Source organism: Paramisgurnus dabryanus, chromosome 21 (genome assembly GCF_030506205.2).
Source record: "Paramisgurnus dabryanus chromosome 21, PD_genome_1.1, whole genome shotgun sequence".
NCBI lineage: Eukaryota > Metazoa > Chordata > Actinopteri > Cypriniformes > Cobitidae > Paramisgurnus > Paramisgurnus dabryanus.
The window spans coordinates 22019414-22042819 of NC_133357.1; the positions used below are offsets into that span (position 1 = coordinate 22019414).

The 23406-nt window shown below is 37.6% G+C and overlaps 1 protein-coding gene across 1 annotated transcript in view; it reads left to right on the forward strand.

Moving 5' to 3' along the window:
* cntn3a.1 (contactin 3a, tandem duplicate 1) overlaps positions 1-23406 on the forward strand; it is a 120436-nt gene that overhangs the window by 82737 nt on the left and 14293 nt on the right. Inside the window, exons 8-11 of the mRNA XM_065286252.2 lie at positions 2991-3175; positions 4462-4601; positions 10772-10901; positions 14370-14520. Of these exons, the coding sequence (XP_065142324.1) occupies positions 2991-3175; positions 4462-4601; positions 10772-10901; positions 14370-14520 (606 nt within the window). The remainder of the gene's footprint in view (positions 1-2990; positions 3176-4461; positions 4602-10771; positions 10902-14369; positions 14521-23406) is intronic.

A 23406-nucleotide genomic window follows, 5' to 3' on the forward strand; every position in this document is an offset into this window, starting at 1 on the left:
AACAATCCGCTTGTGCACCTACAGACGGCTCGGCTGGGGGCCGTGGAACAGCGATGGGTTGGGGATGGGACCCCCGTCGTTGGAGGGCTAGGCAACAGGAAGATCAGGAGTTGAGAGATCTGGGTGAGTGGCTTGCACGAGGCCGACGGCCGGCTCAAGCCGAGAGACAAGGGCAGACCGAGGTGAGTCGTAAGTTGTTGGGACAGTGGCAAAAACTAACGTTACGAGAACGTGTGTTATGCAGGACCATTCGGGACCCGGGGCTGGATGAGGAAGTACGGCAGATCGTGGTGCCCCGAGGCCAGGTGCAGGCGTTGATGGAGGCATATCATGACCAATTGGGACATCAGGGGCAGGAAAGAACAGTGTCATTGTTGCGGAGGCACTTCTACTGGCCGGGGATGGAGACATCTGTGAGTACATTCATTCGAGCATGCCGAAGATTTACTCTATTTAAGTCTCGACAGGAAGCAAGAGCTCCTATGGTTCCGGTAAACGCCAAGGCTCCCCTCCACATCGTCGCCATGGACTACCTGACGTTGGGCCGACCTATGGATAGGTACCAGAACATCTTGGTGGTTACCGATCTGTTCACAAAATACGCCTGGGCCATTCCCACCGTGGACCAGACCACGAACACCACAGCCACCGCATTATGGGGACCGTGTTCCAGTCGTTCGGGGTGTCCAGAATTCCTGCACTCCGACCAGGGGCCCAACTTCGAGTCCCAGGTGATTCGGGAGTTGTGCCAACTATATGGCTGCACCAAGACACACACTACGTCGTACCACCCCCAAGGAAATGGGGGATGTGAGCGTTTCAATCAGACGCTGTTGGGGCTGTTGGGGACCCTGGACCAGAGACGCCAGGAGGACTGGGTGAGTGCTCTACCCAGCCTGTTACAGGCTTATAATAACAGTGTGCATAGTACCACGGGGTATGCCCCCACTTACCTAATGTTTGGCAGGCATGTGAGGTTACCCACAGATTTGTTGCTGGGGATGGCAGGGGACGAGGAGGAAGTAAGCCTGACAGAGTGGGTGGGGCGACACCACCAGCGCCTCCACTTTGCTTACGAGCAGGTCACCCAGCGGATTCAGGCGGCCGGGATAAAGAACAAGCGGCTGTATGATCGGACGGCACGAGACGCCCCTCTACTGCCAGGAGAAAGGGTCCTTGTATGGGACAACCGGCGACCCGGGAAAGGCAAGTTGAGTGACCGGTGGGAAACTAGACCATATGTAGTCCAGAATCAACAGCGGCCGGGACAACCGGTGTATACAATCAGGCCGGAAGGGAAGCCCGGGCCAGATCGTGTGGTACACTGCAACATGATCCGCCCCTGTTCAAACTATCCGCCGCTAGCCGTGGAAACAGCTCCTAGGGAGCCTGCGCCCGTAGCCCCCTGGATTGGAGGGTGGGCCGTGATACCGAGAGACCCTGTGGAGGGGCCAGCACAGGCAGCCCCCAGGGCCCCCGAAGACCCACCGGCCGGAGCTGACCCAGTGTCCCCCCCGACGATCCCAGCGGGAAAATCAAGGACGGCCTCCATCCCGTTATGGTGAGTGGGTCACCCGAAGGCGTTCTAGGGACTATAACAGTTTTGGCGGGGGAGGATGTCACCGTCTGACTTTTTGGCATAGGCGGAACAAAAAGTTAGAGTTTTTGGTTCCGCTGAAGATGGTTCCGCCCGGACGACTTACCTGCAACACCGGACTTCCGGCAGCCTTCTAGTGACGAATGCAGCCTGACGAGGCACAGGTGGGAACTTGGAAGGGGTTTGCCCCGACCTGTGACACTGTCACAAGCTGCATTTCAAATAAAGATCTGCACAAAACTTTAGCGCTATTTTCTAAATGTCAACAAAATGAAATGTGAAATGATGGCGTTTTCTACCGATCTCATGCGACGAAGAGTAACAAAACGTAATTTTATTGTCTTGTGATAAGTCATTCCAAAAACCTTGGCGACTGGTGTGTTCGACCTCATATGGTACCATGCAGACCAACATGTGTATGACCTCAAAATACAGCGAGAGCATCTCAAAAGCATACAGGTAGTACAGGCTTTGTGGTATCATTATAAAAGATGCGATTTCAGAAATCACATCTACTTGTTTACTCTCGCCTGTAAATAGAAGTTATCTCTGTTTTCATTGTGCTTCCGTCAGACGTGATCGACGGCCAAACGCACACACAAACACACAATGCCTCATATTTGACGCACTTTGTATTAAGACGCATCTAAACACATCTAAAACCTTGTTTATTCGCGTATATCTCTGCACAGTAAGTTTATTTAACGCAGGATCACGCATGGAAAGGCATTTCTTTTGTGTTGCTTTCACAAACAAACACGTAACAATAATAGTCATCTTACTGCCTAAAGGCTCATCATGCAGCTCATTATGCAGCTCATTATGAAAGTGTTTTGTTCTTCAGCTGTCAATCAGAGATTATTCAAGAGCTTCCAGCCTCCTTGCATATTGCCTTCTTAACCAAAAAGTGATATATTGTTTTATGTGAATGAGTAAGCAGAATGATTTTCACATCATTTTAAAGAAAAAAGTGTAGACTACTTGATCCTGTTTTGAAAAGTCTTGGGAAAACATGTTTAGTATGGGTTTTGTTGACTTATATCAGTCACTTAAAAATTTAGCTTTTTCAGAAACCACGCATAAACATTTTTGTCTCAAAAATACAAACATGTACATACATGTTGATCACATTGCCGTGGTTCCATTGGCCGCATTTTCAAATTGACATTACTTTTGCGCAATTTAAAGGGTAATGGAAACAAAGCTATTGTCTGCATTCCCAAAATGTTGCAGATGGGGGAGTACTGTTCCTAGAAGTATATAAATGATGCATTTCAGCTTTAGGAATTAAATATGATTGTATTGGATATCTTAAAATTTCAGTTTATTTAGTAAAATCTTGTTTGAAGGGAAACATTGCATTGATTGAACATCAGATATCACTTAATTTCAGTCCAGTTCCTGTGATCAGCTGGAGAAGACCAGATGAAATTCCCATTCCCAGAAAAGTGGATGTTAGTAAATCCAGTGGAGTTTTGGAGATCCCATATTTTCAACAAGAAGATGCAGGGCAGTATGAATGTGTGGCTGAGAACTCCAGAGGCAAAAACACGGTAATGGGGCGGCTCTCCTTTTATGGTAAGTCGGAAATGTTTCATTATAGTTCACATTGCAAACTAACATTGAGACATCATTTACATACCCACATGAGTAGCCATTATGTTAACACAAAATGAGATTTCTGTGGAAAAAATCTTCCTTGAAAATATGATCTGAATATTGAATCATACACGTATTGTAATCATGCACTGTTTGCACTAAGCCTTATTCAGTCTTGATTTGATGTAGGTGCAAGAATGGTTATCTAATTATGCTTTATTCTGAGATTTACATTGTGCGTCATAATGGTTAAAGTGTTTATGAATGCTTTGAAATATGGGCTTTTATCATTGATCAGTATACTGTGGTTTAATTGATAACCACGTGAGGTTGTATGACCTGGATGCCAGATTTTCACGATTATCCTTCTATGTTGTAATTATTTGTCATCGCAATGATTTGGCAGGTAAAAATCCATAACCCTCCATAGTCTGTACTCAACAAGACATCTATCAGTGCTGTTGGGCTTATGGAATAATCAATATGAGCCTCTGTTATTCATTACATAATGGGCAACGGCAAAATGATGAGGTCCAATAGTGAGACAGATAGCCATTACCTTTGTCTGTGCTTGCAATACGCTACAACAGATTCTGAAGTTAACTGAACGCTAATCTAAATCATATTGATTTATATCAAGAATTTGCAATACATTAGAATTAGCAATACAAGCCACCTTGTTTGCTGTATTAATACATAACCCAGCAAGCAACTTTACAATTAAAAGATGTCTAATAGCTGTCCAAATGCAACCCAGACGTCTAGGATAAAACAAGGCTAAATTTGGGCTCTCAGTGAAAATTAATTTGACGTCTAACCATAGCCCAAAAATTTATGAAATAAAGTAAAACATGAAATGAAACACCTTGTAATCACTGTTGACTTTGCTTACATGATGGAATATCACACATCACACTAGTTATTTTGACAAAACCGAAAGGTAACCAAATTCAAGTTTATTTGGTCTAAAAGTGAGTTACAGAGACATTAACCTAGACGGCCATTGCTTGCTGTGTTTTGGTGTTATGGCTACCTAAATATTACACCTTATGAATTATTGATGCAGTAATATGCTTTTCATTTAAATAACTTGTTGACCATCTGGATTTGTTCATTCATTGGCTGATAAACTTCTTGGTTTGTTTACCAATTTCTCCAAGTGGTTAATCAATAGTCAACTCCATAAGTCTGTCTGGGAGTCAAGAGAGCTGTTGAAAAATTCATTTTCATCTGGCATTCCCTCTGTGTTTGTTGTTGGCTCTCAGCACCCCCTCATCTGGTTGAGAAGCCCCAGGATATGCAGAAAGCCATCGATGAATCTCTGCTATGGGAGTGTAAGGCCAGCGCCAAGCCCAAACCTTCTTACAGGTGGCTGAAGAATGGAGAACCGCTGGAGTCATTCGAGGTGGGCCATTAAAGTTGGAGAGCTGAAGGTCTTCTGAGTAATGGGGTTTACCGTATCTTTAGTACAAATGGACCTGGGAAGCCAAGTTAGCAGATTTAGGAAGGTGATAAAGGATTCAAGTGGGTTGTTTAGTGTTAATGTTAAATAAAGACTGCTGGGAGATATACTGCGCTTTTGGAAGTTCCAGCACTCTTATCGCAACAGCTCCCAACCCCAACCGAAGTTTTTTCTCACCTTGCATATTGGGACTTTTATTTTTAGGATTTTGCATAAAACTGGCGTATTTTTAGAGATCTGTTAGGTTCGAAGCAATTCTGTGCTTGGCTTTAATATCACGTAGAGCAGGGCTTGTTTTATCACTCTGAGAGACAGAGAACTCGTACTGGAATCTCAGCGTGAGGCGCTGCACTCTTAATGAGCCAAGGTGTTAGCATTTTGTAAATGTCACGATCAGCTAACTCAGCATTTGATCAATCTCCAGACCAGAGGTCATCCGTGTAGTCGGAGAAAGAGAGGTGGGGGGTGGCGCTTGTTATTTGATTACAATGTAAAGACAAAGCGCTCTTTATTTTCTTGCCAGCCACCAGTAACAAGCTGTTTTTCAGATTAGTAACACAACAAATGCTACATCGCCGTGTGCGTTGTGTAGGGGAGAGCGGGGTACAAAGCAACGCTTTTTGACTTTTATTTTATTTTTTTTATATATTTTACACAATCAACATACACATCTTTGCTAAAAATCAACCCTTAAAGTTTGTTTGTGGGACCTACCGTTATCGTACAATTACACTGAAAGTGACAGAAGTGCAAACGTTACAACTTACCCCATACTGTAGATGGGGTCAGTTGAAACAAACAGAGGGTTTTGCTGTAACACCTGCTAGAAAATTTTGTTAAAAGACAAATAATACAATCAAATTTTATCTGTATACTAAAGGTGAATAGTGTTTATATATCTGTCTGTAATAGATGAATGTGTGGATACCTATCCATAAATGATCCTTCATCTAACCATCTTTGTATATGCGTCAATGCATATAAATAGATTTTTTGAAAGGGCTTCACAATTAAGAAAAAAAAAGATCATTGTGAGTTATTTCCCCTGATATTTTATTATAAGTTATCACTTTGATTAATAGTATTTACATTGTTTTATTTTATTATCATTGTATAGTGGAGGCTTGGTTGTAACACTGTGTGACAACTTACCCCGCTGTGTAAAAAAGGATTTCAATCCCAGCTATCAGTTACTAGGAGTTGCTGACATGTTTCAAAATTGTGTTATGTTTTAGGCAACAAGACAGTGATTAAAATAATATAAGGTTGAATTTGGTGACTTACACACTCAATTCAGAAATTGAAAAAAAAAAAAACATAAGATAAAGAAATTTACTTTTATGCCTCCAAAACACTCTTTGTTCAATATCTTAACCAAAACGGATCAACTTTTTACAAATTCACTGATCTTCTTTGGAAAAAGACCAAAAGCACAGATTGCTCGGCACTGTAGAAATATGTAAAGTAACTGCGTTACAATTAACCCTGCCATAGTTTGTGCCTAGCTCACCCCTACATGTCAAATATGACTCACGTATAATCCTAGACTTTTCTGGAACATTCTCCCTATCTCAAGTGACATGCATGGCATTGTATTATAGTACATTTATTGTAAATACTGTTGTTGTTGTTTCAGCCTTTATGAATTGTTGTTTATTAGTAAAAATATAAATATATACAAGTATATTATAGTCTAAAGATCTTTGCACACTGTAGTCCGTAATTTTCGTATGCATTTTTTCAGGTTCAAAAACAAAATCACTGCATCCATACCTTCAAATCAACTTATAGATTTGGCACACACAAAGTCAAAAACAATATCAATATATTTTTAACTTTTTTATTTTTTTGTTTGATTGAGATTGACACATACAGTTCTACTGTAATGCAAGGATCTAATGTTACACATCAGATATTTTTGATCAATTAGCTTAGCCATCTGTGTTTTCTGGGTCCGATTCAGGCTCGTGTTGATAAGGTAGTAGTAACTACGATAGTATCTCGTGGCTTTCACTATTGTTTTGGGAGCTCATCTTCCAAAACTTGGCAAGGAGCGTCTTATTTCCGATTACGTTCTTGAGGTAGTCGGCCAATCACAACGCACTGGATAGCTGGCCAATCAGTTCACACCCGTTGACACCGCGCTTTCTCACAACGATGAGCTTTGTACCAAACGACCTGTTTCAGATGGGCGGGACTTAGAGGTGCTAAAAAATTTATGGTATGTGGAAAAGAATAATTTTTTTTAACCATAAACCACACAAACACATTGTATTACACCAAATACACAAAGTAATGTGCTTTTTAGCCACATAATATGACTCCTTTAAATATGGGTATTTTTCTTCAAAAAATTGTTTTAGCAAAAAGCTGACATAATTGCATTTTGTGTAGGAATTTTGTTAGAGATCAGATTCAGAACAATTATCAAAACATACACAGAGTTTAAAATTAGTAAATAATGTTTTGCCTTCAGTTTTCATAAATTGGGTAAGTGCGCCATGTAGTGAATAATTGTTGTATTGCAGATTAACATAAAAATTCATCAGGTACACATTTTTTATGCAAATGTTTTCTCTTAATTGATGAGATAACTCATCAATAGCGAGGAAAGAGTTAGGACATAACCGATCTGCGTGAATTCTTGTCAAAACAGATATTTTTAAAACTGTAATTCTGTCTATGCATGCATATATCATGGTCGCACCCCTGTGTGCCTGCTTAAGATGTGTCAGTCAATCCAAGGAAGATTGTTTTCGAGTCTTGTCGCTCTGAATAACTCTTTTAATATCAATCAAGTGCCGAACTTTATCTCTCTTAATAACTATTTAAACATCAAGCAAGTCCAGCACTTTAGTTTCAAATTCCTGCATGTCTGCATCTTAATTTATCCAACAACGTGCAGGGCTGAGGTCAAAAATTGTGCGTTGCATTAATCGCACGTTAATCAAATTAGTTTTGTTGAAATAAATGTACACTATTAAATTAAACGAGTTATGAATGCATTAATTTATATATATATATATATATATATATATATATATATATATATATATATATATATATATATATATATATAAACAGCATTTTTCTCTTCGATTTTCTCCTCAATGCCAACTTTAAGTTTCAAAGAGCAAACAAAAGCTTACAATTGTGTAAACAATACAGCAACAATACCACACATGCAAGTCAACAATCGTACTGTTATAGTGCAATCTATGTGATGTCTATTCAGGTGGGCAACTTAATCAGTCTGCGCAGTAGAGTCCACTGAACGCCGCACCCCACCGAGGGGGAAACTGCTGATTTCAGTGGAATGTCACCCCTAATTAATTACCCCCATAAACCTGATTTATGCCACCATTTGTCTCTGCTAGAGGCTGTGCTGATCTTCTCAGTCTTATTCCCGTCAACCAAGCACACATGCTGTATTAGGTTGTCTGTGTGTAATAGCGGTTAGTTTGTACGACAGTCCCCGCTGAGTAGGTCACATAGTCAGAGATATATTTTTCCCAGCTGAACTGGAACAATGTAACTCAGGTTGCGTAAAGCAAACGGCATCAAACTCTGAAGTGCCAACATGCACAGATATCTGAGCCATTTATATATCGCTTCATTCAACCTAGATGCACTTTTCATATTGTTTGCACTCAAGTGAGCCCAATAGCAGCGTAACAGGGCTTCATGATTGAATGTTTTGCTAAATTACACCCCAACCATCAGCAGTTCTCCAAAAGCTTCTGTGGGCTTAAATTCATCTGTCGTTCAGTTTCCATAACACCTATCAGTTGTTTAAAAGTATGTTCCTCGTTTAAATTTTTCTCTGAACTTATTATTTTCATTATTAGTTGTAATTAACAAGGCTTAATGAAAACGCCATAGACTGTGTTGTATAGTATCTGCACTTATTCTTACGGAGGATACCTCCAATCCTTTATGAGACAGACTGTTTATGTGTTACTCCTCTAATAAATGCTAAAGCATTTAAAATCACAAGGCAAGTAGATAAAGAAGTGTGTTCTGGTCAAGCTTTGTGTGACTACATTCTTATAAAAAGGGTACAATAAAGCTGTCAGTGGTGCGGTACCCTATCAAAAATACACCAGGGGTCATCAACTACTCTTCTTCGAGGGCGAGACTTTAAAATTGTAAATATGATTTTATTATTATTATTGTTGTATTATTATAACTTATGTTGTTGTTGTTTTTTACTTTTTGGTATAGGTCATAAAGTAAAAAAACATGCATTTTCAAAAAATATGCACACTTCTTGTTTACAATATTTAGCCTTTAAATTACAAAAAAATTATATTTTCTTTTTTGATATTTTATAAACAATTGCAGTTTAACACTGCAAGAATCACATTTTAAATTTAATAGTAAACTATGAACATCTCACAAAAAGTGCAAGTGTAAATAATCAACACATGCAGAGCTCTTAAACTTCTTTTGTTTATAACTGTTTAACTTTCAAAAATTGTTAAATTTCAAGTATTTCCAACATATAGTCTTCTCCTAATGACTAAAATTGCACTTCATGTTTTCTCTTTTAATATTCTAAAGATATAAACCGCCTTTCCATTGTCCATACATCCAGACACGACTGTCGGAGTTCGCCTTCTAGTGGCAGTCATAATGAAATTACAGTTTAATGGTAAATCTGTCAAGGCAAGGGCATGTAATCTACGTATATATTTATACTTAATAATTTACTTATCAGTAATCAATCGTTTTTAAAGCATTCAAGTGTTACTGATAAAGTTAAACAAAAAAAGGATTAATAATTTTCTCCTTGCATAAAGTGTTTTCATTGGAACACACTGAAATACATCACTTCTGGTCGGCGTGTCACATGCGGTGTATTATTATAACTTATGTTGTTTTTTTACTTGGCACCCCACGCAGCCCCTTTCCTACTCTCTTTCCGGTTTTTCGTCCGTCATTTCTCATGTACAGTGGGAAGGTAAAAGTAACCACGCTGATTTTAAATGAGACAAAGATGATCAGCGGCCGTATGAAGATGATTGGAGGGCCGCATTTGGCCCACGGGCTGCCAGTTGACTAGCCCTGACATACATAAAAAGGGCATAGTAGTGCATATTGGTAACTGAACCTAAATGGTACATAAAAGAAGCTTTTTTAAAGGGTACCATGCCAGTTTTGTACTTTTTTTCTCAAAGTGTGCTGATAAAAACTGTACACAAGGGTTAAAGGGCCCATATTATGCAAAATCCATTTTTACAAGGTGTTTGGACATAAATGCATGTTGGCAGTGCGTGAACACAACAACTCTACAATGAAAAAATTCAATCTATCCTTCTTTTTTAATCCCAATTATGCCAAAGCATGTCTCATTGGACATGCTGTTTTCATTTACTTGTTGGGGGGGTTCAACGGTATATTAACATCAGATATGGAGAAACAGGTTGTGTTATGGGAGCTTTAATGTAACTTCACACAACAAAGCCCCGCCCACGGCCACTGACTGACTAGTTCATTTTACCCAGAAGCTTTTCTAAATGTGTTTGTTATAGCACAAAGATACTATTGTCTCAGACTGTATTCACGGGAATCAGATCTATTTTTAACTGAAAGTGCCCACTGTCTGTTGCTAAGGGAGTGAGGAGTAGCTTATTTGCATTTAAATGTACAGACATGATAACAGCACTTTTTGCTCCCACCCAAATAGGGCATTTTGTAATATGAGCTGAAACTTCACAGACACATTCAAGGCACATCAGAGACTTAAATGATCTTATTAAAATCTTTGCATAATATGTACCCTTTAAATTAGCAATGCTATAAAATACAAAGTATGTTATTATTACATGCTATTTTTGAATGACAAATACAGTTGAAACCTCTCCCTAATGTTAACTGTTAGCTTCACTGTAGACAAAACACATTTTTTATAAAAATTTACTGAAAAATATTGCTTAAAGTGTACCTGTAGTTTTCTTGTTAACCATTACCACCAGCACACACTGGGAGAAAGCACTCTCTCACGTCTCTTTGAATAAAAGCATATGCCAAATGCATAAATCTAATGTAAAAATGTTTTTTGTTTTACATGTCATAGTTGCATCATTCTGGATTTGTTGTTATGTTTCCAGGATAGAATCCAGGTTATAAATGGTGCATTGTCCATCAGCGGTCTGACTCTCTCAGATACAGGGATGTACCAGTGTATCGCCGAGAACCGTCACGGCCGAGTGTTTGCCAATGCTGAGCTCCGAGTCATCGGTAAGGGATTTCATGATCATTGAATAAATAATTGGTTGTAAATAAAGCCTCTACACTGTAAGTGTGCAAATTAAAGACATAGCTAAATTGATCTCACAGTATGTACACTGAAAAAAAAAATCTGTACCCAGATGCTACTAGGACGTTTGTAAAGGGTGCTGCCCCAGTAACCATTTTTAACCATTTCTTCTGACAGTGTAGATGGCAAGGTGCCATTGCTGTTAGATATTTGCTAGGACTTATTTGCCTTACATTTAATCCCATTGGTCACAATAGGCACCGTAAATAAGGTTTACATTTATAAAGCTCTAAAACTGCCCAGACAGCAGATGACTCCTGGTTGGATACGCACCAGACATGCTGGCTTTGACCTGGATACAGTGCGGATCCGGCCCGGAGTCGTCAGATGTCTGGGTGAATGCTGTTTTAGTCCATTTACTGTGATTATGGAAATAATAAAGGGTCTTAATAAAATATGTGCAGTGTCACATGGAAAGTGCAAATGTTAAAAGAACAGAGCAGTTTATTTCCTCTTTGCACCATAGGAAGATAATAGCTGCATCAGCGGCCAAAACAAAATATTATTGGGTCAGTGACAAAAACGGTCTTGCAAGATGAGAAATTCAAAAAAAAAAAAACTTGTTTTAAAAGCACACATGAGGTTTATTATATGCACATAGTGTATTTAAGTTAATTTTATGCAATAAAAAATTACATTTGCACCATTTTTATTAGTGATGCACCGATAATACTTTTTTGGAATACGAGTACGAGTACGAGTACGAGTACTTGCATTTCAGTACTTACCGATACCGAGTACTTAATAAAAAAACATTTAAATTTACAGGTAACAGCTTTAGTCATATAATTTAACAAAAAAACAATGGACTAGTTTTCCAGTTTGTTGTAAACTCTGCCTCTTTGGACAACACAATAGGCATTAACCCCTTACACGCCGCTCAAACATAGACATTTCTCAGACCGTGGTATCGATTCCAGGTATCGGGGGACTTTTAACGAGTACGAGTACTTTAGAAAATGTATCGGTATCGGTGCATCCCTAATTTTTATGAAAGTTGAGACTCAATGGACCTGAAAATGTCAGATGGTGTTACCGCTAATTTCACTAAAGAAAGAGAAATATTAAATCTTTTATCCACCTTGATGGCATATAAGCATGATTATCAAAAATATCATTTTAAAATATAATTGTAATTTTAATACGTTTTTGTAATATTTGTCCTTACATATGCTGAAAACAGCTCTGTTTTCTAAATAATCTTTGACAAATGATGTAAAAATGTATGTAAAAAATCTATTTATATTTTATTCCAAAATAAAATACTTTTTATTTAAAAAAAAACTAGATACACCAATTGGCACACATCGTTTATACAACATTGACATTTTTGCAATTATCCCCCAAATATTCTTTCAAAATGAAATACAACCAGAAATTTTAGACTTTTAGAAAAAGAGAATGTATGCAAGTAACCTGTACATTTTATTTAGAAATGTTAATCCTTTTACATTAAATTGTACGGAGCCCCTAAGGGAATGTGGAGCAAAAATTAAATAAAGTTTAGTTTCGTGTGCGCGTGTGAAACTATCGCGTGCTCGCATAAAACTATCACGTGCACGTGTGAAACTATGCGTTAAGTTTCGCGTGCGCCCGTGAAACTATGGCGTGCACATGTGAGACAATCGCGTGCTCACATGAAAATGAAGTTTCATGAGCGCACGTGATATATATACATGTACGCGAAAGTTTCACGTGAGCACACGAAACTAAACTAAACAAAAATCTGCACATGAAGGTTTCACGTGAGCACACGAAACTAAACTAAACAAAAATCTGCACATTAAGGTTTCACGTGAGCACATGAAACTAAACTTTTTTTACTCCAATGTCACCTTAGGGGCTCTGTATAATTGAACCATACAGACACAAAATAATTACAGTCACGTCATTGACCCTATTAACAAAAATATGACAAAGATTATTTTGTACGCATTATCTTTAAGATATTAAGTATTTATATATGAGTTTATAATTATTCAGTTTTGTTGGGTGTGGTCATGGACCGAGTAAACATGTTGATGGCAACCCTATTGAATTTTGGGATAATTACATTAAATGTACAATACTATACAATTGCAATTGTTATGTTTGATAACAGAGCCATTAAGTATTTGGTTGCTTTTAGGTTTAATAGCTAAACCAACCCAATATATTTATGTATATGGAAATGCGTAACCAGTGTTTATTATGAAAGGTGTCAGTGGGTGTTTTTCCACCCACTTTCGTTGAATTGAAGATCTCCAGACAGCAGCTGTGAATACTTCATGGCAATTTCTGACACTTGTCACTGAAGCTCGATAATTTTTCAAAACTAAAAAAAAAAAACAGAAGAAGAAAAATCTCAAAGTTGTCAACCTTACTTTTCAATAGTGACCCATTCTCCTAATCTTATTCAAGTCACCCTTAGGATTATTATACAATTTTAGGCTGCATTTAAAAACATTTGACCTATCATGAGGAGCAGGATAACAATTGACAGGATCAATGTGCAAACCCGTCTCTCAGGGCGAAGATTAAAGGAGCTGATGTTGGAGTCCATTTTATTGTGCATCAGATGAGCTGGGCGCTTCGTATCCCATTCTTGTCATTTGTCAGCACAATGGGTGCTTTGATGCTGTCAGCGCCGAGTGCAGACGGATGCCAAACAGGCGGGAAAGTCTAGTATGCTGAAATTGCTGCCTGGGGGAGATGTGAGGTAGACGGTCTTCTCACTTTAGTGCCTTTATATTTGTGCTGGCTGGCTTGACTCAGTTTGACTTAGCGGCGTGTGGGGGATAGCGCGGGTTTCTGGAGAGTGCACTTAAGTGAGTATATCGCATTAAAAAACTTTGCCTCCTCGTCTGCCCGGTGGAACGCGAGTAGACGATGAGATTTAGTGAAAATGAGAGCGAGTTAAAGTCATTTGAACGAAAATATCTTTCACATTTTTCCTCACCATCATCCAAGCAAAAAGTATTTAGACTCGTAAGCCACATACAAACGAATGGTTAAATTTCATAAGATGAATTTTATAACATTAGATACAACATAACAAACCAGGTAACATAGATAAATGATTTAGATACTTTTATAAAAACCCACATCATCAATAGATCAAAGTTTGCAGGGACATCAGCACACAATACAATATGCTGGTATACACTTTTAAAATGAAAGGTGCTGTGCCATAAAAAATATAATTTTGGGCTGAATGGTTTCATTAAAAACCTTTAATCTTTCTGTTTTACAAAAGGTTTTTTGTTGTAGTTTTAAAGGTAAGAAATGGTTCTTGACTGAATGGTTCTGGTTCTGGTTCACATCCACCCATCTACCTATTTGAATACTTATCCATTCATCCACCCATTCATTATTGTATTTTAACATGTATTTTTTTCTTTTCCCCTCAGCAGTGGCTCCGGATTTCTCCAGTAGCTTGCTGAAGGCACAGACATTGGCTCGACAGGGTGGGGATGTTTTGATTGAATGCAGACCCCGCATGTCACCACGAGGCATGATCTCCTGGAGGAAAGGGAAAGAAGCCCTGCGAGAGAGCCACAGGTATATTTACCATCCAATCTTCCTTTGTCTGCCAGCAAGCTGTTCTTTAAAGTGATACAGACAGAACAATATGTTTGGAGTCAGACAGCCACTGATCAAAGACCTGATGATTCACAAAAACTTCTCATAAATCTGAATTTAGTTGATAGTTGAAAATAGTCAGAAAAATATCAATGCTTTATCTTTTGCAATCAACCAGCTACAGCTTACTGAATTCGTATTTTCATAACTCATAAACGATTTGTGTTTGATCTATTGGGTGGGAAAAATGCAATTATTTTCTGCTCTCAAAATATATTTTTTAAAAATCTGACTTTTTCCATGTTTAAGTGCTATGATTGGGTCCCTAGTGATGCTATCAACCTAGAAAATTTGAAAAAGATCAACCCAGTAACTTAGTTTTGGTAAACCATTATCTACAAGCACATGAAAAAATAGGTCGTTGAAATTTGGCTCTCCTTATGATGTCATAAGGAGCTCTTATTATAATAATCCAACCCCTTAATCCAACCACAGCACTGCCATTTAGTGCAGAGAGAAAATAATTCACAGAACAATTGAGTTTCAATTTCAACAAACCACCATCATTGTGATCAGTGTTTGCACTTGATCTGCACATGTGCATTTTAGAGGACACACCCAAAACGGCACATTTTTGCGCACACCTACAAAGTGGCAATTTTAACATGCTATAATAAATTATTTATATGGTATTTTGAGCTATAACTTCACACATGTGCTCTGGGGACACCAAAGATGTATTTGACATCTTAAAAAAAGTCCTGTGACATGGGCCCTTTAAGAAAAAGACCTATATTTAAGAGTTTGTAAACGTTTTGTTTGTTTGTTTGTTTGAAAACAGAGGGTCTGTTCTTTCATATATTTGTATGTTTATATATTTATAAAAGAACATTTCCTGAAAGGCATTTTGTGAAACTTTTGTTCAAAAATGCTGGCAGGCAGTTTAAAAAAAATAAAGGCTGGTGGGGAATGAGTTAGTTAGAGAATTAGGGTTATGCTTTATCTGAAGTTTGCATTTGTTAACATTTGTATCGGCCTTAACTTACACAAACTAACAGCATGGTTTCAAGCATTTAATCTTTGCTAATGGTCAGTGGGCCTGTATACTGTAGCTCATTGGTAGAGTATTGAATTAGCAGCCTGGTTCCACTGTTTATATATAGTATTAAATAGGGCTGGGCGGTATGAGCAAAAATTCATATCCCAGTATTTTGTTTAGGAATGCCAGTATCTGATATATATCCGGTATTTCTTACAAAAAGGATAAAAATGTTACTTGAAAGGCAAAGCCTTTATAATCTTTGTGGCTGAAGTTGTTGTACCATAAAGTTGTTAACACTCCCTAATAAACTATCTATTCCACTTCAAATCAAAACAAAAATTATATACCATGCAGTACCATATAAAAAAATCATCTTTGTTAGAGCCTTTTTCTTACACGAAATGACTGTATGCTCATGTTCTTGATGGGTGGTAAATGTTTGTCATACCAAAGTTGTTTAGCTGGGTTTAGTTAACTTTATATACAAACCAGTGAAGTTCTTAATCATTTCTTTTTTTTTACTTTGTTTTGTGCACATGGGCATTATCATGTAATATGATCTTTAATCTATAATATAATTATAGAAAAGTGTCCTGCCCATACTATTGAAATTATTATCCATAAAATTAAAAACACACAATTCTCATTAATATACTGAACTGTCTGTAGCATTAAGATTTGTGTTGACAGAATTGACTAAAGTAGTCAAACCTCTTCATTAGAAGGGGGTGTCACAGTCCTTTTGTCCTTACAGTGTATTCCAGTCATAATTAAACATAATTATGATCCAAAATAATTAAGTTTATAGAACAGATGTGGTTCTGGAATCTGATTGGCTACGTGCAAACTGAAACTGTAACGCGCACACATAATAATCTCATTAATTCACACTAATAGCTTCACTGAAGCAGCACAATCATTTGTTGCTAATTCTAAAGTGACATTTTAAAATTAAATAACGGAGACTTGTTTGTGGCTGTTATGCTTTGAATCTGAGGAAAAAGTTCACCACAAAATAAAACTCCTTCGGAGTTTTTGTTTTATCTACGCACTTGTCCCGTCGAACTAAAGTATAAACGCAGTATCACTCACCTGATATTGCTATAATAGTGATGAGAAATAACTGCAATAGCGTATTAGATAAATAGGTGTTGTGATGGAGCGTCAGACATGTTGTTGGGATGAAAGCACACATATGCAGCGGTAACTTAATTCCAATGATCTCTCTGTAAAAGCAGATGGAGGAGACATTTTATTTTAGTCTTGAACTCAATTATTACAATCCTCCGAGTGCATGCAGCCGCAGTTTTTGAATGTCCACATTCATGAGGCGCATCCAAGCGTCACAGAGTTTCTGCGTGCTTCTCTATGTCGCGTACTTGCTGTGACGGGCAGGCTCGCGCAGAGCGCGTGTATGCGCGCTTGAGTTGCATTAAACCATATCGATATGAACGCGCCGGGAACCCATATCGATATATCCCCTAAATCTGGTATACCGCCCAGCCCTAGTATTAAAAGGATAGTCTACCCCAAAATGAAAATTCTGTCATCATTTACTCACCCTCATGTTGTTACAAACCTGTGTAAATTTCTTTGTTACTGCACAAAGGAAGATATTTTGAGAAATGTTTGTAACCAAACCATTCATGGACCCCATTTACTTCCATAGTATTTTTTTCCTACTCTAAAAGTGATTGGGGTCCACAAACTATTTGGATAAAAACATTTTTTTAAATATCTTCCTTTGTGTTCACCAGAACAAAGAAATTTTAACAGGTTTGTAACAACATGAGAGTGAGTAAATTATGACAGAATTTTCAATTTTGGGTGAACTATCCCTTTAATACATAACTTTCTACAAATCAAAACATACTTTTTTATACAATTAAAAAGATGCTGACTTGCAACATTTAATCATAGCATTATTACGTTTTTACAGCTACAAAACGTAAAACATTTAAAATTATTTTTTAGATTTCTGTATAATTTTCCTTTAACTATTTTTTTGATAATGTTACCACCCTAACCCTACCCCAAACCTTACCCTAATTCCTTTTTTATTGGTTTAGACCCCCTTTTATACAAAAATTGTAAAAATACATAATGTATTATTATTTTTAACTTAACAGACAGAGATTTATAGAAAATGGTTGTAACCATATAGCACTTAAAGGCACAATACATGATATTTGAAATCACCTAAACAAACACGCCCCTACCCCAATACAATCTGGACCTTCTTTTGATAGACCCGCCCCACACATATACAACCCCGGCAAGGATGTCGGTTAGTAGACACGCCCCTTACTGCTGATTGACTACAAGTGTGTTTTGATAGTCGGCCCAACTCCCTTTCCCAAAGCGTTTTTCAAACATTGTGCACTCCGTCTTTAAAATATATTTTTTAACTGTCCTACCCTAAACCTACCCAAAATAGTTTATTAAAATCATGTACTGTTAGAAATAAAAAAAAAACATAACAAACTAACTAACTTATTTATTGCCTGAACTCATTTGTACAGATTTTACAAGTTGGCTAATTTGTATGAATTTGTACAAAGTCAATTGTACAAAAAGGTTGATTATTGGAATTAACCAAATTGAAACACCACTAACTACGACTCTAAGCCCAACATCACAGGGGGAAAGGAAATTGTACAAAACATATGGTCATATACAAATTAATACTAGTTTGTACAAATTATGAATTGCCATGAGATTGTGTTGGGAATTTAACTAACATGAACTAAAAATAATAAATGCTATGTGATGTTGGTTATTGTATGCTAATGCATTAAAGTGCCCATATTATGCTAAATCCAGTTTTACAAGATGTTTGGACATAAATGTGTGTTGGCAGTGTGTGAACACAACCACCCTACAATCAAAACAATCGACCCACTTTTTGAATCCCCTTTAAACCAAAGCAATCTCCTTAGACATGCTGTTTTGATTCTCTTATTAATGTGATGTCACACTGACAAAGCACCGCCCACGGTTACTGACTGACTGGTTAACTTTACACAAAAGCTTTTTTAAATGTAATTGTTAGCACGTTGTAGCACTAATGCAGCTAAAGATACTACTGTTTTAGACTGTATTCACAGGAATCAGAATTTTTTTTTTACGAAAACAGTAGCTCATTTGCATTTAAAGGTACACACATAAAAAAATTACAGTCCTGACTCCAAAATGATATGTGGAGTATTTTTAGAGCTAAAACTGCACAGACACATTTGAGGCACACCTGGAGGTATATTACAGCTTGTAAAAATCTGCATAATATTGGCCCTTTAACAATGTTTACAAATACAACCGTATTGTACCAGAATAAGGCTAAAAATAAGTATCTTCCAAGATGTGTATTACCGGTATTAGGATTTAGCTTGACAAACCTAGAGATAAACTGAGCAAGCATCTAAATAAGCCTAAAATGACATCACTGACAGGACAGAACCTGTAATAATCTTCCTTTCGGAGACTAATAATGCCTCCAGATCATACAGTGGGAACGTTTAAAAAGGTTTTGAAATGTATAGAAGGGCAGTGCACTGATCACAGATTTCTTATTAGCATACACTAATATGAATCCATAGAGATTTAAGCAGTATGGCAGTATCTCCACAGAGAGAGAAAGACTGAACCGGTGAGCCTAGAGCTGCTGTGAGAAAATCATTAGTAGCCATCACTGTCTATCAGCCTTGTGTTAACATCCACCCACAGTTTCCAGCTCTGGATAGAAAGAAGGACAGGGTCTCTCATTAAAACACTGTTGCAGTCTTGACATAGAGAGAGAGAGAGAGAGAGAGAGAGAGAGAGAGAGAGAGAGAGAGAGAGAGACAAAGACGAAGTAAGAGAGAGAGCCAAGAAACAGCCTTTTCAGGCATTTCTATAATAATAATGTGGGTAGTGAATAGAGAACATTGCTTTTATACCTTAATGCCTGATATTGCTTGTAATAATCTACCACCTGTTGGAAAACGGCTGACAGTGTTATGCAAATAAAACTCCAACTTTTAGCCTTCAGCTCTTTACATTCGCGCATAAACAAGTTGTTAATGCTTAGCTACATATGCATTTTTGTTTTTTCATCAAAAGCATGAATCATGGTAGAATTTGAAAAGATGTAATGTAGATGCAAACAGATCTGGAATAAAAGCCAGAAAACTCCAATTTATGATAGTGAAGAGAAAGCGGCGCATTTAAGCGCATGGCCTAAAGTAAAGTTCACTTAGGGAATGTCCGAATCCACTTTTGCTAGTTTAATGATGGGAGAAATGGTTGGTGCGACTGGCGCATGGTCTATAAAGGTTGTCCATATTCTTTTTATGAGTAATGGGTGTGTTTTGGACGTAACGTGCAATAAACCAAGGAGAGTCTCATCTCTCATCCCCTTTAAAGGCCAGTTGTGCTCACAACATGGCAGATTCCCTATTTATATGGCAGAGTGTGTAAGCTAAAAAACTGTAAGGGGAGGAAGAGGAGCACCAGTTGAAGATTGTTGTGTTAACTGTTTCCCCGCCATTGACGAGTTATCTCGTCAATTAAGAGAAAATGCTTCCCTGCCAATGACAAGAATTTCTGGCTTTCCGCAATACCGCTATAATCCACCAGGTGGCGGAAGTAACCCGCAAGTAACACTTCACGTGAAAGAGAAAGAACTCTGTGTGTTTTAAAGATTGCTCTGCATCTGATCTCTATCAAAAGTCCTTCGCAAAAATTGAATTATCTTAGCTTTTGGCTCAAAATTTGATGTTTTTGAAGAAACCTAACCATATTTGAGAGGAACTAATGAAGGTAGGATAAAACAGGGTTTTTTTTAAAGCAGAGGTGCAGTTTTTCCATTTGACATACTGTATGTTTATATACTTAAAGAACTTTAAGAACTTTTGTTAAAAACATGAAAAATGCTGCCACTGGCTGGCAACTTTTTTAAAAAACACTTGCGGGGAAAGAGTTAAAAAAAATTGCATTGTTTTTCATCCATTTATAGGTGCAAATTACTGACACACTCTTTAAATAATAAAAACATTTTTGCGTATGCATATTTCAGCTTCCTCAAAATAACAGCGCGCCTGAACACACCTTGTTCTCAGACCAGCAAGCCTATGGGCGCACAATTAGGCACAAATGCGTTCCTCCATGTTGAATGAGTGACTCCGGGCGGGGCTGCCGCCACAGCAGCAAGCAGGCTCCTGATTGGTTAACGTGGCGCGAAAATCTGCCAAAGTTCAAATTTTTTAACTCGGACCTTAGCCGCAAATTCGCGTGAAACAAAGCACCATTAGCGCATACCGTGCCAGATGCTCAATTCGCACCATTCGCGTGAACTAGACGTTTTTGCTCTGCTAATGCTTTACCAATTGAGCTATAGGAAAACTTATGTCAAATTAAAGCAGCCCTGAATATATATCTTACTTTTTCTAACTGTTTTTAGAAATAATAAATAAATGATAATTTGTACCGCATGTTTTCATTTGGTTAATGGAAGTATCATTTTGGACACAGATTAAAACAATTAAAAAATCAACAAAATGTTAAAAATAACCTCTTATCTCAACACACCTCCATAGAAATAAATAAGGCCACACTTTATAAAGAGTGGCATGTCCGCAAAAATGATTTGGTCTGTTTGCCATGGTGATGTGAGCAGAATTTTCTTCTCCCCTAGAAGTGCATTGCTAAAGAAGATCGCTACATAATGAAAGGTCATGTTGGAAATGAAGCAGATCTTGAGTTCTGCACTTTAAGCATTTTAATCATCTTGGCCTCAGCTTTATCCAAATTAAAGCAACCTAATATTCATTTTCACTTTTTACACATGGATGTGTGACAAAATGTTATATTTGTCAATAAAATCATATTTATTTATTTATTTAGACATTATCTGCTTTATTTAACTCTGTTAATTTAAGTGAATGTTCTGGGTTTATTGACAAGGCACAATGAATGCTTTACAAGTAGAAATGTGCAGCTTGATTTTTGTTAAAGCACATCATTCTATTGTATTTCCTAAGAGTGGGTTTTTCACTTTGTTGACAGCATAGTTACTGTATGTCATAGCAATGCCAAAGATTGTCCATTTATGATTTCTTAAAGGGATAGTTAACCCAAAAATGAAAATTTTGTCATCATTTACTCATCCTCATGTTGTTCTAAACCTGTATGAGTTTTTATTTTATTTTGATTAACACAAAAGAAGATATTATGATAAATCATGGTAAACACACAGCTACCGTAACCATTGACTTCCATAGTAGGAAAACAAATATTATGGAAGTACTGTGACAAATGATGAAGAAGATATTTTGGTAAATGATGGCACACAGTTGATGATACACACTGAATTTCATCGTATTTGTGACCCGTCACGGAAACCAGTGTCACAAGTCGGCAGCACAAGTTTCGAGAAAATGAGAAACAAAGATTTTTTTTTTTCAAAATTTGTGATTTTCGTTTTATTGCAGAATCTGTTAGTTGAGATCACGAAGAAGCCTCTCCATGTTTGAGATAGCAGTTTTTGTACATTTAAAAGCGTACATTTTGCGGTTGAAATCGGGTTGTTTTTCTGGAGATTCTAGCGTGCAGCGGGGGGGCGTCATTGTTTGTGTGTATATTTACATAGTGTATAAGCTTGTGTTTTCGCCTCCGCCCCCAAAGGGAAGCGTTGCTCCTGAATAGGTATAGTTCGCCCAAAAATGAAAATAATGTAATTAATGATTTACCCTTATGTCATTCTAAACTCAGAAGTCCTCCGTTTATTTTCGGAACACAGTTTAAGATGTTTTAACGTTAGATTTAGTCCGAGAGCTTTCTGTCCCCTTCATTGAAAATCTATGTACGGTTTCCATGTCCAGAAAGGTAATAAAACATCATCAAAGTAGTCCATGTGACATCAGTGGGTCAATAAGATTGTGTTGATGCATCGAAAATACAGTTTGGTCCAAAAATAGCAAGAATTACGACTTTATTCAGCATTGTCTTCTCTTCCGGCTCGAGCGTGAAGTCACGTGACTGTAGTGACGCGATCATTGGATGATTCACACATCTGAAACAGACTGGATTCGACTTGTGATCCCCACAAAGGTAAAAGTCCTGTTTATTTTTGCATGTTGTCATCCGGGCTTCTTTCACAAAATACTACATATGATGCTAGAACATCGGTATCTTAAAACGGCTTTACAGGGGGTATGGCTTAGCTAAATAAGATGTAAATGAGCACTTTTGTCTCTCCAGGCCGGGAAAAGTGTTAACTCTTCTTTCTCAAATTTCTCAGCATTCTCTTTCTTGAATGTGTTACATTCAAATGGCCACAACTTCTCCAAATCTTATCAGATTTCCATGTGTTACACATCGTTGGAAAGCTTAGAAACTGCACTTTCAGAATCTGTGAATAGCTCAAAATGCCCCAGATCCGACTTGTGTCCCTACTTTCCGTGACTGGTCACATTTGTTTGGTTACAATCAGCCTTGTGCTTACCATCATTTATAATAAGATGTTTATCTTCTTTTGTGTTCATCAGAAAAAAACATTCATACAGGTTTACAACAACATGAGGATGTGAAAATGATGACAGAATTAAAATTTTTGGGGTGAACTATCTCTTTAAATTGAGAAAATGATGACAGAATTTAAATTTTTGGAAGAACTATCTCTTTAAATTCTTGTCATTTGGTTCAACAAATATAGTCTGGAACAATAGTATCTTTAGTTACACAATATCGCTACAATGTGCTAACAAACACATTTAGAAAAGCTTTTGGGTAAAATTAACCGGTCAGTCAGTGGCCGTGGGTGGGGCTTTGTTTGTGTGACATCACAT